This window comes from Myotis nattereri (assembly GCF_964212035.1).
Source record: "Myotis nattereri genome assembly, chromosome: 9".
NCBI lineage: Eukaryota > Metazoa > Chordata > Mammalia > Chiroptera > Vespertilionidae > Myotis > Myotis nattereri.
Genome location: NC_138084.1, coordinates 42,270,598 through 42,286,192, shown reverse-complemented (window position 1 = coordinate 42,286,192; position 15,595 = coordinate 42,270,598). Strand labels below are relative to the sequence as shown.

General features: G+C 55.1%; 1 protein-coding gene across 1 annotated transcript in view; it reads left to right on the top strand.

Annotated features, from left to right (window-relative positions):
* NUMA1 (nuclear mitotic apparatus protein 1) overlaps positions 1 to 15,447 on the top strand; it is a 40,867-nt gene extending 25,420 nt beyond the window's left edge. Inside the window, exons 9-26 of the mRNA XM_081098660.1 lie at positions 116 to 273; positions 519 to 636; positions 726 to 843; positions 1,173 to 1,313; positions 2,269 to 2,391; positions 2,522 to 5,920; positions 6,383 to 6,424; positions 7,839 to 7,907; positions 9,232 to 9,342; positions 9,425 to 9,643; positions 9,761 to 9,915; positions 10,943 to 11,189; positions 12,075 to 12,303; positions 12,869 to 13,005; positions 13,616 to 13,789; positions 14,009 to 14,125; positions 14,214 to 14,429; positions 14,759 to 15,447. Coding sequence (XP_080954786.1) covers positions 116 to 273; positions 519 to 636; positions 726 to 843; positions 1,173 to 1,313; positions 2,269 to 2,391; positions 2,522 to 5,920; positions 6,383 to 6,424; positions 7,839 to 7,907; positions 9,232 to 9,342; positions 9,425 to 9,643; positions 9,761 to 9,915; positions 10,943 to 11,189; positions 12,075 to 12,303; positions 12,869 to 13,005; positions 13,616 to 13,789; positions 14,009 to 14,125; positions 14,214 to 14,429; positions 14,759 to 14,770 — 5,785 coding nt within the window. The 3' untranslated portion in view covers positions 14,771 to 15,447. The remainder of the gene's footprint in view (positions 1 to 115; positions 274 to 518; positions 637 to 725; positions 844 to 1,172; positions 1,314 to 2,268; positions 2,392 to 2,521; positions 5,921 to 6,382; positions 6,425 to 7,838; positions 7,908 to 9,231; positions 9,343 to 9,424; positions 9,644 to 9,760; positions 9,916 to 10,942; positions 11,190 to 12,074; positions 12,304 to 12,868; positions 13,006 to 13,615; positions 13,790 to 14,008; positions 14,126 to 14,213; positions 14,430 to 14,758) is intronic.
* The last annotated feature ends 148 nt before the right edge of the window (positions 15,448 to 15,595 follow it).

Below are 15,595 nucleotides of genomic sequence, written 5' to 3'. Positions count from 1 at the left end.
TCCCGGTCAGTGCTCACATCCATAGTGTCCTGCTTCCCCATCACTGCCTGTTGCGGGTCACTCCAGGTCTTATACCTGAAGATGACCATGGCATCTGGGCTATCTCTTTCCTTAGCTTCCTCTCAGGTTCTCCAGCCTCCCCCATGGGTGACATCCTGCAAACCCCACAATTCCAGATGAGACGGCTGAAGAAGCAGCTTGCGGATGAGAGAAATAATAGAGATGAGCTGGAGCTGGAGCTGGCTGAGAACCGCAAGCTCCTCACCGAGAGGGGTGGGTGCTGGCAAACGGCGGATGTGTATGAGTGGGCAGCATCTGGGATTTCCTTCCAGGGAGCAATGGGCTTGTCTGAGGAAGGGGCCGTCTGTTGGCCCTGGGCCTGTCAGGCCGACCTCCTGGAAACTGGTTCTGTCCTTGCCTCCATCTTCCCTTTCCCTTGGATTGGATGCTTCCTCCTTGCTCTCCCTCCTTTCCTTAGTTCTGCGCTGACGCTCCTCTCCTCTCCCTTGTCTCCCCAGATGCACAGATAGCCATGATGCAGCAGCGCATTGACCGCCTGGCTCTGCTGAACGAGAAGCAGGCGGCCAGTCCGCTGGAGCCCAAGGAGCTTGAGGAGCTCCGTGGCAAGAATGAGAGGTAGAGCTCTATCTGCCTCCCTCCCAGCTCCCTGCCCCACCCTGTACCCCTGAGGGACACACTCTTTTCTCATTGCTCCTCCCTTACAGCCTCACCATGAGGCTCCATGAAACTCTGAAGCAGTGCCAGGACCTGAAGACAGAGAAGAGCCAGATGGACCGCAAAATTAACCAGCTCTCTGAGGAGAATGGGGACCTTTCCTTTAAGGTGTGTTATGCCCCCACCTGGAGGCCCTTGGAATTGAGGTTTTCTGGACAATTTCCTAAGAGGGGGTTGAGAAGAATTTCTTGGCACCTGTCTGGTGCCTTTGTCTCTCCAGAGACCTGCATACTTTGCCCCTTACCTTGTCCCATAATTATTTGTGGCCCTAAATTTTTATCTGTAGTCCTGAGTTAGGGATGTGATTCATTATGATTGGCCCGACGATAGTGGATAGGATCATCGGAGGATCCAGTCCTGGAGTTCTGGGAGCAAGCAGCAGTGGTGGTACCAGTTCTGACTCTGGGTAATGGGGCTTCCCTTTTTGTCTCTCTCAGCTGCGCGAATTTGCTAGTCACCTACAGCAGCTGCAGGGCGCCCTCAATGACCTAACAGAGGAGCACAGCAAGGCCACTCAGGAGTCGGGGGAGAAGCAGGCCCACCTGGAGAAGCAGCTCAGCACAGCCCTGCAGGACAAGGTAACCCTCTGTTTTGGGGCATTAGGGCCACCATCTTGAGCACATGTTCAAAGTTGAATTCTGTTTGACGCTCTCTTCTTTTGGGCCTTTGGGAATTAAGCTGACTTCTGTTCAAGGTTGAATAGTGTGCTTTAATGGAAGAATTGTGGGCTTAGAAGTCCAATACACCTTTGAATCTTGTCTCTGCTATTTACAAGGTGTGGATCTTGGACAAGTTACTTGATCTCCTTCTCTCTAAGCATCCTTTCCTGAAAATGGGAAAAAGAACGAGTAGCTGCCTCATCCATCATTGTAAGATAATAATACATAGAAAGCACTTAACACACTGTGTGGTGCAAAGTAAGCTCTCAGTGAATTAGTTGCTATTATTATTGCTGTTATTAGGAACTCAACTCTGCCGTTTATTAACCATGTAGCCCTGGGCCAAGCCATTTAACAAATGAGCTTCAGATTCTTGCTCTGTAAAAGAGGGTAGTAACAGCTATCTCTCAGATCTATTGTGTGGGTTAGAAATTCAGAAAGGCACCCAGTGTCTGGCCTGTAGTGGGTGCTTAGTGAGCAGTGAGGGGAAGTGGGGTATAGAAGGGGCGGTGCTGTGGCTGCTGCTGCTATTGATGCCCAGAGGGGCAGGGTGTTTTGAAGCTGGGTGGGTATTTGGATAATCTGGAAGCTAAGACTTCTTTGAGGAAGGGTATACAGTGAGGAAATTTGAAGTAAACTCTGTGGCCTTGGAGAAGAAATTATCAGGTCACATGACTTAATTCAGCCCTGTAGCTAGGCAGGTCTCTCACGGTCCCAGGTCCATGATTTCTGAGGGTTTTTTCCTAGGTGAGGGCAAAAGGAGATCTTGGTAACAAGGTGATAGGGTCTTATGTTTTGTTGATGCTCACAAGGGCTTGTGGGGACATCCAGTGCCTCTTCCACTTCTGTTCACGTGGGGCTCTTTTACTCCCAGAAATGCCTTGAAGAAAAGAATGAAATTCTTCAGGGAAAACTTTCACAGCTGGAAGAACATTTGGCCCGGCTACAGGAGAACCCACCCCAGGAGAAGGGTGAGGTGCTGGGTGACGTCTTGCAGGTAGGAATGCATAAGAGCACCTGTAAGACCTGTGTGCTGTGTGCTGGGGTTGGTGTGGGCCATGCTTAGCACATTCAGGGGCCCTGGTGACAGAAGTCATGCTGACCCCAATTTGTCTCTGTCTCACCAGCTGGAAACCCTGAAGCAAGAGGCAGCCACTCTGGCTGCAGACAACACCCAGCTCCAAACCAGGGTGGAGGCACTGGAGACTGAGCGGGGCCAGCAGGAAGCCAAGCTGCTTGCTGAGCGGGGCCACTTTGAAGAAGAAAAGCAGCAGCTGGCTGGCCTGATTGCTGAGCTGCAGAGCTCTCTATCCAACACCAGACAGGCCAAGGAAGAACTGGAGAAGGCCTCCCAGGCTCAGGAGGCCCAGTTGTCTGCCCAGGTGGCCACACTGACCTCCGAGCTCACGACCCTCAATGCTACTCTCCAGCAGCAGAATCAAGAACTGGCTGGCCTGAAGCAGCAGGCCAAAAAGGATCAGGCCCAGCTAGCCCAGACCCTCCAGCAGCAAGAACAGGCCTCCCAGGACCTCCGCCACCAGGTGGAGCAGCTGAGCACCAGCCTGAAACAGAAGGAGCAGCAGTTGGAGGAGGCCACCAAGGAGCTGGAGGCCACCAGGCGAGACCACTCCCAGCAGCTGGCCGCTGCTGCTGAGGAGCGGGAGGCCTCCTTAAGGGAGAAGGACTCAGTCCTCCAGCAAGTAGAGGCACTGGAGAAGGAGAAGGCTGCCAAGCTAGAGGTGCTGCAACAGCAACTTCAGGCTGCTAATGAAGCCCGGGACAGCGCCCAGACCTCTGTGACACAGGCCCAGCGGGAGAAAGCAGAGCTGAGCCAAAAGGTGGAGGAACTCCATGCCTGTATTGAGGCAGCCCGCCAGGAGCAGTGTGAGACCCAGGCCCAGGCGGCAGAACTGAAGGCCCAGCTGAGGTCTGAGCAGCAAAAAGCAACTGAAAGAGAAAAGGTAGCTCAGGAGAAGAATCAGCTCCAGGAGCAGGTGCGGGCCCTTGAGGAGTCCTTGATGGTCACCAAGGGCGACCTTGAAGAGGAGAAGCGCAGGGCTGCGAGTGCCCTGGAAGAGCAGCAGTGTTGTATCGCCAAGCTAGAGGCAGAGACCCAAAGCCTGGTGGAACAACATAAGCAGGAACAGAAGGCGCTAGAAGAAGAGAAGGCTGGACGCAAGGAGCTGGAGGCTCGATTACAGCAGCTTGGGGAGGCCCATCAGGCTGTGACGGAAGCCCTGAGGCGGGAGCTGGCAGAGGCCATAGCCTCCCAGCGTGAGGCTGAGAGTGAATGTAAGCAGCTTGCCAAGGAGGTGGCCACATGGCGTGAGCGGTATGAGGATAGCCAGCAAGAGGAGGCCCAGTATGGTGCCATGTTCCAGGAACAGCTGATGACCCTGAAGGAGGAATGTGAGAAGGCCCGTCAGGAGCTGCAGGAGGCAAAGGAAAAGGTGGCAGGGATAGAGGCTCACAGTGAGCTCCAGATAGGCCGGCAGCAGAGTGAGCTTGCCCAGCTCCATGCCAGCCTGGCCAGAGCCCACCAGCAGGTCCAGGAGAAGGAGATCAGGGCCCAGAAACTTGCAGATGACCTCTCCACTCTGCAGGAGAAGATGGCTGCCACCAGCAAGGAGGTGGCCCGCCTGGAGGCCTTAGTGCGCAAGGCAGGTGAGCATAAGGAAACAACTTCCTCTGAGCTACTCAAGGAGCCCCCAAGGGCAGGAGACAGAGAATCAGAGTGGCTGGAAGAGCAGCCAGGGCGTCGGTTCTGCAGCACACAGGCTGCACTGCAGGCTATGGAGCGTGAGGCAGAGCAAATGGGAAGTGAGCTGGAGAGGCTGCGGGCTGCGCTAATGGAGAGCCAGGGACAACAGGAGGAGGAGCGTGGGGAGCAGGAGCGGGAGTTGGCCCGGCTAGCCCAGGAGCGGGGCCGAGCCCAAGCCGATCTTGTCCTGGAGAAGGCCGCCAAGGCAGAGCTTGAGATGCGGTTGCAGAATGCCCTCAATGAGCAGCGTGTGGAGTTTGCTACCTTGCAGGAGGCACTGGCCCATGCCCTGAAGGAAAAGGAGGGGAAGGACCAGGAGCTGGCCAAGCTTCGTGGGCAGGAGGCAGCCCAGAGAACAGAACTGGGGGAGCTTCAGCAAACCGTGGAGCAACTAAAGAAGCAGCTGGCCAAGATGGAGGGGGAGCACCAGCAGTCTCTAGGGACAGCCAGCGGAGAAGACACTTGTGGGTCAGGAGCCCAGTCTGAGGCTTTAGGAAAGACCAAACGAAAAGGCCCTGACCCGGAGGCTCTGCAGGCGGAGGTGAGCAAGCTGGAGCAGCAGTGCCGTGAGCATCAGGAGAAGGCCTCCAGCCTGGAGCGTAGCCTAGAGTCTGTGCGCGCCTCCCAGGCAGAGCGGGCCACCACTCTGGAGACTTTGCGGGGCCAGTTAGAGGAGAAGGCCCGGGAGCTGGGACGCACTCAGGACACCTTAGCCTCAGCACAAAGGGAGCTGGCCACCCTTCGCACGAAGGCCCAAGACCACAGCAAGGCTGAGGATGAGTGGAAGGCCCAGATGACCCGGGGCCAGCAGGAGGCTGAGAGAAAAAACAGTCTCATCAGCAGCTTGGAGGAGGAGGTGTCTATCTTGAACCGCCAGGTCCTGGAGAAGGAGGGTGAGAGCAAGGAGTTGAAGCGGCTTGTTGTAGCTGAGTCAGAGAAGAGCCAGAAGCTGGAAGAGAGGCTGCGCCTGCTTCAGGTAGAAACAGCCAGCAACAGTGCCAGAGCTGCGGAACGCAGCTCTGCTCTGCGGGATGAGGTCCAGACTCTCCGGGAGGAGGCGGAGAAACAACGGGTGGCCTCAGAGAGCCTTCGACAGGAGCTGGCCTCACAAGCAGAGCGAGCAGAGGAGCTGGGCCAAGAATTAAAGGCATGGCAGGAGAAATTCTTCCAGAAGGAGCAAGCCCTCTCTGCCCTGCAGCTAGAGCACACCAGCACACAGGCCCTGGTGAGTGAGCTGCTGCCCGCCAAGCACCTGTGCCAGCAGCTGCAGGCTGAGCAGGCAGCTGCTGAGAAACGCCATCGTGAGGAGCTGGAGCAAAGCAAGCAGGCAGCTGGTGGGCTTCGGGCAGAGCTGATGCGAGCCCAGCGGGAGCTCGGGGAACTGATGCCCCTACGACAGAAGGTGGCAGAGCAAGAGCGAGCAGCCCAGCAGCTGCGGGCAGAGAAGGCCAGCTATGCAGAGCAGCTGAGCATGCTGAAGGAGGCTCATGGCCTGCTGGCAGAGGAGAATCGGGGGCTGGGAGAGAAGGCCAGTCTCGGCCGGCAGTTTCTGGAAGTGGAGCTGGACCAGGCCCGGGAGAAATATGACCAAGAGCTGGCAGCTGTGCGTGCGGATGCCGAGGCCCATCTGGCTGAGATGCAGCGGGAAGTACAGAGCACTGCCCGGGAGCTGGAGGTGATGACTTCCAAGTATGAGGGTGCCAAGGTCAAGGTCCTGGAGGAGAGACAGCGGTTCCAGGAAGAGAGACAGAAACTCACTGCCCAGGTAAGGCACCAAGCTCAACACCTCCAAAGATTGGGCCTGAGAGACAGACGACATCTGCATCCCAGAGCCTCAATCTTCCACATTAATCCAGAGTGTCTTGTCTCCCTCACTCACTGGGTGTCAGAGGAGTTGTAGCTGGCAGAGTTCAAGTCTGTTGTCCCCTATTGTCCTACTAAAGAAAATATCAGTAGCCTCCCCTTCCCTGAAGGCTCTGTCCTTGGAGAGTCAAACAGTGAAGGCCATCATTCATTCTGGAGGCACATTATGAGGTGTCCCTGCAGTGGGGACCCCAGAGCCACTGGGGACTAGAACGAGCCAACTGGCACTTTACACATTACTAAAGGTCTGGTCCCTTGGGGGAGGGGGATTCTAAGAGTTTCAGTGAGGTCAGCCTGACAGCAGGAACAGTGCCTCTTTGGCCCCCATCTCACTCTGTCTCCATTGCTCCTCCCCCATGCACAGGTGGAACAGCTAGAGGTATTTCAGAGAGAGCAAACTAAGCAGGTAACGCCTGGGGTCCTTGCTAAATGCTGGCTGCTTAAGCGGTGACCAGTCTCGGTGCATGACCCTGGCTGCAGCTTGCCTCCGCCAGCTCCCGTTGTGAACTGTTTGTGAAGGGGGCAGGGTCAAGCCGTGGAATCCAGGCCCAGGCTGCCCAGGAGTGCTGGGCCCTCTCTCAGGCCTCATCCCACCCATCCCAGGTCGGACTCTCCACCTTCTGCACTTTCTGCCCTTTGCCTGTCAGGGACGAGGGGTAGGGTAGGCTTTGTCTTTCCCATATCTAAACCAATCACAGACAGTTCTTGGGATTCCTCAACCTTCAAGTCCTGTTCCAAGTTTGGGTCCTCAATGAGGAGTCCTAGCAGAATGACCATGGCCTTCTTTCCCACAGAAGCCATAAAGGTGATAAGCAAAGCATCCTTCACAGAGCAGGGAGGGTTGTGAGCTCAGGATGTCTGCTCATGGGTGATGACCCTTTGGGCCTTAACCCCAAGCGTGAAATAAGAGATGTCTGGGAGCAGGAAGGCCAAGGTTGAGAGGTGCAGGAGGGGCCTCTGCCAGAGGAGTGGTATAGTCTAGCTACCTCGCACGCTCTCTCAAGGATTTCTCTGTGCTGCCCAGATGTCAAAGCTATTGAGCTGGTTTTCAGTGGGAGCACCCTTTCTCTGCCAGCCCTTCTACCCAGCCACCTCAGGCTTGCTGAGGAGTCGGGCTTTCCTTTCTTCCCATTGCCAAGACGACAATCACACTGAATACAAACAGTTAGCAAGGGAGCCTGCCTCTCGCTGTTGCTGATCATGCTTGAGCTCCTGGAGTGCCTGGAGGAGCTGGAGCGCTTGTGGCTGTGATGCTCCCCTCACCCCCCCCCCCTTGCTGTTCCTGTGGGAATTGGGTGGGCGTGGATGTGTGCTGCCCCTGCTGTCTCCCAGCCGTCTGATACCCCACACTAACCACACTGCTAGCACCAACCCTAACAGCCTGTGAGTATTGGGAAGAGGACTGATCATCTGTGGGCTTTGCTTTGGTAGTTTCTGGGAAGGTACTGAATGAGTATGTCTGCAAGTTATAGGCAGGTCCCCTATTCCTGTCCCCAACCCAGGATGGTTGGGGCTGGGAATGGCAGCAGTAGGGTGGTGGTGAAGTGTTGGCTCCCCAGAGTAGATCTCTCCCTGCAGGCCTCTGTCCCTGCAGGTTGGGGGTGGAGGTGAGTGTGGGCAGGTGGCTCTGGCAGCACCTGAGTGTTGGGTTACCTCACTCAGGTCCTGTCCAGTTAGCCTGGGCCGCAGGCCAGAGAAAGTACCCGGTTTCTTTTTCTAAAAATATTGGGGATTGGTCTGGGAAAACCCTGTAAGTTGCCCGGACATCCAGGGGAAGGCCTCCTGAGTCTTCCTGTCTCCTCTTCCCTCCCCTATCCCAGGTGGAAGAACTGAGTAAGAAGCTAGCTGACCACGACCAAGCCAGCAGAGTGCAGCAGCAGAAGCTGAAGGTGGGACAGATGGGAGCAGGAAGGTGCTCTCTAAGCCCTTGGGCTGTGTTGGTTGTGGGGGCAGGAGGAGGAGCACCATGGGGACCTGGCAGCCTTAGGAGATCTGCCTGTTCAAGAACCCCCTGCATGTGCCTCCTAGGGTCTCTGAAGGGAAGACCTTTGCATTACAGTAGCAATACCATATGTGGTTATTTAAATTTAAAGTGATTATAATTAAAATTTTAGTACCTTAGTCACACTAGCCACTGTTTCCCTGCTCAGCAGTTAACTGCGTGTGGCTCGTGTCTACCATGTTGGACAGGGAAGAACGTGGCCAGAAAGTCCTACTGAATAGTGCTGGCCTAGAGTTAATCATATGTAATATTATAATGCAGTTTAATATTCTTAATGTTTTCAACATCACCATTGGTTTAATATATGCTTTTTTTTGCAGTCTAGGTTTCACAGCTTTTAGCTAGGAGCAAAGGAATTGGTTCCCATGGCCCTGGGACTTGCTAAAGCCCTGGTGGGTTACAGGAATTGGTGGGAGCTGAGAGCGTAATTTCCCCAGCTCATTTCCACATGTTCCACACCATGTCATGATGATGATAAACAGATGCTTGTTATACTTCTTTTGGGGGCCTTCCCGGTGCTAGATGTAAGAGAGGCAAAGCCAGATGATCCTGTCCAGTGTCTATTACAAACTAAGCACTTGCTGGACTTGCAGGTGGACAGAGAACCAGACACAGTCCCTGTCCCCAAGGAGTCTGGCCTGGGGAGGAGGCAGTGCAAGCCTCACAAAAGGCCCTACAGGCTTTGGAGTCAGGTGCACCAAGGGTCAGATCATACGCTGTTATTGAGTCACTATGATCTTGGCCAATTGGCTTAAATCTCTGTGCTCAATTTCTTCAACTCTGAAATGGAGATATAGTTACTTCTCAGAGTCGCTCTGAGGAGAAATGAGTTCACATGTCCTGAGAGCTCCCATCTCAAGTGCCTAGCCCCGTGCTCTGCACCCAAGTGAAAGGATCAGTTCCCTTCCTCCTTGGGGAGACTGTACTCATGGAGAGAGAATGAGGCAGTTTGTGCTTGATCTCAATGAAGATAGGGCTGTCAGAGCTCTGCCAGAAGTGGTGTAAGCTGAGTGGGAAAGATCCTGCGGACCTTGCAAAGGTGTGTGGTGCTGGAGTTGGTGGGGGTAAAAGGATTTTTCCGCTTCCTGAGAGAATATGCACGAGTCTGAAAACACCATGGAGTCCAAGAAGCTAGGGCAAGTCAGCAGCAGATTTGGATCGAGTAGCCAGACCGCCACTCTGATCAGCCTTCCACATCACATGCTTTCCAGGCACAGGGAGGGGAAAGCCAGCAAGAAGCCCAACGCCTCCAGGCCCAGCTGAATGAGCTGCAGACCCAGTTGAGCCAGAAGGAGCAGGCAGCTGAACACTACAAGCTGCAGGTGAGGAGTCCAGTCCTGCCCCACTGTGCCCTCCCTCCTGCCTTACCCCACCTAGCCCCTACCCACCTGTCTGCCCACACAGATGGAGAAAGCCAAGACCCATTATGATGCCAAGAAGCAGCAGAACCAAGAATTGCAGGAGCAGCTGCGGGGCCTGGAGCAGCTGCAGAAGGAAAACAAGGAACTGAGAGCCGAAGCTGAGCGGCTGGGTCAGGAGCTACAGCAGGCTGGGTTGAAGACTAAGGAGACTGAACAGACCTGCCGCCACCTTACTGCCCAGGTGCGCAGCCTGGAGGCACAGGTAAGTATCTGGCTGGACAGACTCCCTTACTCATCATAATGGATCCCTGTGCCCTCCCTTCCTAAGCCACCCTTCCCTTAGGCTTCTCTTCACTCTCCCTGGCCCTCTGCTTCCCAGGTTGCCCATGCTGACCAGCAGCTTCGAGACCTGGGCAAGTTTCAGGTGGCCACTGACGCCTTAAAGAGCCGGGAGCCCCAGGCTAAGGCTCAGCTGGACTTGAGTATTGACAGCCTGGATCTGAGCTGCGAGGGAACCCCACTCACTACCACCAGGTCAGAAGGCACCCTTCTTCCCTTGGTCTGTTGTCCATTGAGAGACTTGTTTATAAGGCTGTATCCTGGGCACTGGGCTGTGAGATAAATAAGATGTTGTCCCTTTGCCCTTTGGAAGCTTATTCCTAGAAGAATAAAAAGGCTATGTGGAGGTTGTCACTCCTGTTCTGAGTCTTCAAAGAAGCCATAGGTATGTGTGCCCCGTGGCTGGACTCCCCATTGATGGAGGCTGGCACTTTGAGGGACCTGGGAAGGGTTTGAAATTGAGTACATGATCAGGTTTTCATCTTAGCTTATCCTTATAGCCAATGTAGAAGCTGAGACTGGAAGCATTTGTTGTTATTTAACAAGACTTGTGTCAGACACTGTTAGAGACACTAGAAAAATAGTAATTCATTTAACAGATGAAACTGGAGCATAGATGGGCAGTCACTTGCTCAAGGTCCCACAGTGACAGAGCGGGCTTGGTTGGACCTGGGCAGCCTGGCTCGAGTCCTTGTCTGTCACTGCTCTGGTACCTCTCTCAGATGCCGTTGTCAGTCTAGGTGAGAGTAGATGACAGATCAGGGAAGGATGTGAGAGCAGAGTGGGGTGCAGTTAGGAGACTTGCTGATTTGGTTTATTAGGAGAGGGAAGCAGTAGGACTGTGCCCATGTTCATGGCTGGGCAGCTTGAGTGAAGGCTGCTCCCATTCGCTGAAATAGAAGATACAGGAGGAGGGACACACAGATGAGCTTAGTTTGGGACATGTTCATTGGGGAGTAGAGGTGGGTGTCCAGAGATGTCTGGGGCAGTGGGTATATGGGTCTGGGAGTTTCCAGTATTGAGGAGTCAGAGGGCCATGAGAGTGGACTGAGGGAAGGCCCAGGTCAAGGGCGCTCCTTGGCACCTCTGAAAATTCAGCAAATGGGGTGCTTGACCTGGTCTGCTTACAATAAATGCAAGAATTTGCCACTTTGGAGCAAAGAGATGGACAAAATGCTTCCTAGCCGCAAGAATGGCATCTCATCAGGTTTCTTTCCTATAGCAAGCTGCCTCGTACCCAGCCAGATGGCACCAGCATCCCAGGGGAGCCAGCTTCACCCATCTCTCAGCGCCTGCCCCCCAAGGTAGAATCCCTGGAAAGTCTCTACTTCACCCCCATCCCGGCTCGGGGTCAGCCACCCCTGGAGGGAAGCCTGGACTCCCTGGGGGACATCTTCCCGGACTCAGGCCGGAAGACCCGTTCTGCTCGTCGACGGACTACACAAATCATCAACATCACCATGACCAAGGTCAGGCTCTGGGATGGGGGCTGCAGGACAGTAAAGCTCATGTCTTCTCAAGGGCATCTTTCCAGTGGGTCCTCCACATAGCCACAGGGCTGACCAGCCCGTATCTCACAGAAGGAAAAGCTGGAATTCTAAGACCTTAGACCTCTTTTGAAGAAAAGGGCAGGACTGTAATTAGATGCCTATCTGCTGACTGTAAGGCTGGTGTCCTCTCCATGTCCAGCTCTGACCCCGTACAGGCTGAAGGGAGAGAATATGGAGAAGTTGCAGCCGAACCTGTGCTTCCCAGCACATCCCGGGGGAGCCGAGATGTTGCCGCCAGGGGGCTGCCTGCCAGCCTGGGGACTCTGGCCCTTGTTTCCACATCCCGAGGTTTAGGGAGGAGAGGGGTGCCTTTGGGGCAACAGGGACACCTCTGTGTACAGGGTGCCCTCTGCTACCAAGATGCTGGAAAAGCTCTAAAAGATGGTCAGACCCTGGCAAGTGTGGGCCAGAGATGCGGAGGCCGTGGGATGAGCCTGACCAGCTCAGGAGACATGAGAGCCCTGGTTCTCCCACTTCCTAGCTGTTTGATCTTTGGGCCAGTTACTTTATTTCTTTGCACTTCACTTCTTAAATAGTCTGATATACTCTGCCTTCCCTCCCTCAAAGCACTGAATAGACTTAGTGGGGAAAATGGGTAGAAAAGAGTCGATACCCTCAGCACCTTGTGTGGGATTCTGGCAGCAAGGCCCATTTCTTGCAGACGTCCAGGTAAGAACTCTTGCACAGCAGTGTAGGAACATGCTGCAGGATCTGAGGGGCTTCAGGAGGGGCAACAGTGGAGGCTTCTTTAGAATGCCAAGTGCCCACTCAGCCCACTACAACCGGTCGCGTCCTTTCTTCCAGAAGTCAGACGTGGAAGAGCCAGACAGCGCCAACTCCTCCTTCTATAGCACGCAGTCCGCCCCTGTCTCCCAGGCCGGCCCGAGAGCCACCTCCTCCACCCAGTCTCTAGCCCGCCTGGGCTCTCCTGATGATGGCAACTCAGCTCTGCTCAGCCTGCCTGGATATCGGCCCACCACTCGCAGCTCTGCTCGCCGCTCCCAGGCTGGGGTGTCCAGTGGGGCCCCTCCAGGTAGGGACTGTTCCCTAACCCAACCCAAATATTAGACTGGAAGCAGATCCTGGCACAGGGAAATAAGCATTTAAAAACCCAAGGCTAGCTTCCTGGCTGCCTTCCTTGCAGCCTTGCCTGTCCATCGAGGGGGAATCAGAAATGCTCCCACAATGGGCAGATTCCCAGCATGATAGTGAAGCTCAGAAGCTACTAGGAGTCCTCAGGTGGTGAGAGTCGGCCAAAGGGCCAAGCTGGCGAGTGTTTTACCCTCAGATTCTTCTGAGAGGCTCTTGTCCTTTGGCGATCCCCTGGGTATCAATTCCTGGCCCTCAAGTAGTTTCTCTTGGTGTCATGGCCTCTGCCTGACCTCTCCAGAGAGAATGCAGTGACCCAGCTCCTGTATCTGCAGCTCTAAGCAGAGCCAGACTCTGGGCTACTGGGCTTGAAGTCCACAGGGGAGGTGGACAGGATGGTGGCAGCAAAGGCTGGCGAGATGCCAGGGCCAGTGGGCAACCTGCTGCCTCCACCTTCACTCTTCCCGGCCTTCCAGCCCCACTTGCTCCAATATCCCTGCCCTCCCCAGGAAGGAACAGCTTCTACATGGGCACTTGCCAGGATGAGCCCGAGCAGCTGGATGACTGGAACCGCATTGCAGAGCTGCAGCAACGCAATCGAGTCTGCCCCCCGCACCTGAAGACCTGCTATCCACTTGAGTCCAGGGTGAGCTCTGGGGTCACCTGCATGGGACCTGTCTGCACTGGCTCACCCCTTCCTCTCTTGGCATTCCATCCCAGTGCCACTTGCTGACCCAGCTCAAGTAATAGTGCCCTTGGTCTCTGGCCTCCAGAGGAGGGCGACTAGATCCCTCTAGTACAGTGGTCGGCACACTCATTAGTCAACAGAGCCAAATATCAACAGTACTTCTTCAAAATAGACTCGCCCAGGCCGAAAACCGACTTCTGCGCATGGGCCACAAGTTTCAATCGCACTGTACGCGCGCCCATGTGTGGTATTTTGTGGAAGAGCCACACTCAAGGGGCCAAAGAGCCGCATGTGGCTTGCGAGCCGCAGTTTGGCGACCATGGCTCTAGTAGAATAGCTGGAAGGGAGGGAGCTCAGGGGTGAAGTTCCTGTGGGTGGGTAGGAGGTAGAGAGGTTTGCTTGGGACTCCTCTTCGGTGGCCATTGTGCCAGGGAAGACAACAGGGAGGGAGGCCTTTTGCGATATGAAGCCTTCAGCTGTCCCACGTGCCAGGCGAGTGAAGAGAATCTGGGCCATCCTGTTGCATCGCCAACAGCCTGGGTCCACTGACCACTTCCACCCCACGCAGCCTTCCCTGAGCCTGGCGACCATCACAGATGAAGAGATGAAAACTGGTGACCCCCAGGAGACCCTGCGCCGGGCCAGCATGCAGCCAACCCAGATAGCTGAGGGCACTGGCATCACCACCCGGCAGCGCAAACGGGTCTCCTTGGAGCCCCACCAGGGCCCTGGCACCCCTGAGGTAGGAGACGCTGGCTCCTGGGTTTTATTCTAGCAGCCTACCAGGTTAGCTCACCAAGTTTGAAAAGTAGATTAAAGGGGAGGCTTCTGGCCCTTGGTGGTGGGGTAAGAGGTGCTGCTGATGGGACAAGCTGATTTATAGGGCCACTCAGCTGAGATACCTGGCTTTGGATGTGAAGTCCTCTTGCTGATGTCTGCCTAATCAGCCTCTTCCCCATAGTCTAAGAAGCCCACCAGCTGTTTCCCACGACCCATGACTCCCCGGGACCGACATGAAGGGCGCAAACAGAGCACTACGGAGGCCCAGAAGAAAGCAGCTCCCGCTGTTGTTAAACAGGTTAGTTGGGGGCTGAAGGGAGACCCTAGAGCAGCAGGTTGGCCTGGGAAAGCAGCAGTGAGCCTCATTTGACAGCCCCTCCCCACAGGCTGATCGCCGCCAGTCCATGACCTTCAGCATCCTCAACACGCCCAAGAAGCTTGGGAATAGCCTTCTGCGGAGGGGGGCCTCAAAGAAAGCCCTGCCCAAGGCCTCTCCCAACACCAGCAGTGGAACCCGTCGCTCTCCTCGCATTGCCACCACCACAGCCAGCGCTGCCACTGCTGCTGCCATCGTTGCCGCCACTTCTCGGGCCAAGGGCAAGGTGGAGGCACTGGCAGGGAAGAGGGAGGCTTAACTCTTAGGAACCCCAGTGGAAGTATGGGACCGCTTCCAGGGCAGGCCTGCTGGGGGCTAAGCAGGTGCTCCTTGTCTTGGTCAATGGCTTATTATTGAGGAGAGGAGGCAGACAACTCCACTCCTGAGAAAATCCAGAGTTGCTTAGACACATCTAGCAACTGGTAACCTGAAGGTAGATCTGTCCAGGGCCACACCATGGAAGGGATCCTGGTCGGGGCTATGGGAGCAGGAGGAGGTCTTCCCACACCAGCTGGTGGCTGATGTCACAGCCACGTGACGGTTTCTCTCTTTCAGGCAAAGCACTAAAGGACCAGTACCAGTGAGTGGCCCCACCTGTGTCCCTGATGCTGCCCTTGCCTGATGCTGTCCCCTCAGTGCCTTCTCTCAGCTTTCAGGCCGACAGTGGCCAAACCCCTAGAGACAGTGATGCCTGACACACCTTGGCCTGGTACCTGGACCTTTATCAGAGCCTTCACTAGGAGAACAGATGTGTCGTCAGAATTGGCCTGGAGCCCGAACAGTCTGGGTCCTCTCCCTACCTTGCCTCCAGTTTTCACAAAGCAAAGTCACTTCTCCATGACGAGATTTGAGGCTGGCTTTGAGGACTGGGTCCTTGGGCCCAGCCAGTCCTCCTCAGCCTCTGTATTTGGAAGGGACCATTGAAGGAGCAGGCCCTGGTCCCTGCTGTTGCTGGTGGCTAGGCTTACCAAGGGCCCTTGTTAAAGTCTATGGTTGGGCATTGACCTAGTAGGAGCACCTGGGGATAAGGTGCTCCCATCCATCCAAGGGCAGTTATCCAGAGGATGCTCTTTTCCATGACCGCCAGGCTTGCTGGGGTGGGGAATGGTGGGGACAGCTCATCCCCCACCTTCTCTAGACTTGTACTGGGGTGGGATTTGGATTGATGGGAAGGTTTTTAAGGGCCAGGGATGGATCTTTTCTAAATGTTATTACTTGTAAATAAAGTCTATTTTTCTCCCTTGGCTGCTAAGCTGCCTGATCTGTGTGGGAAAAGAAGGGGACTCTGGGCTTGTTAGCGCACTTTGTTCCTGCTCAGTCTTCAGACCACCTACCTTCTTTCAAGTCCCTTCTCCTGGCCTCTGCTCATGGAGCAGTATGGGCTGTCTTTTT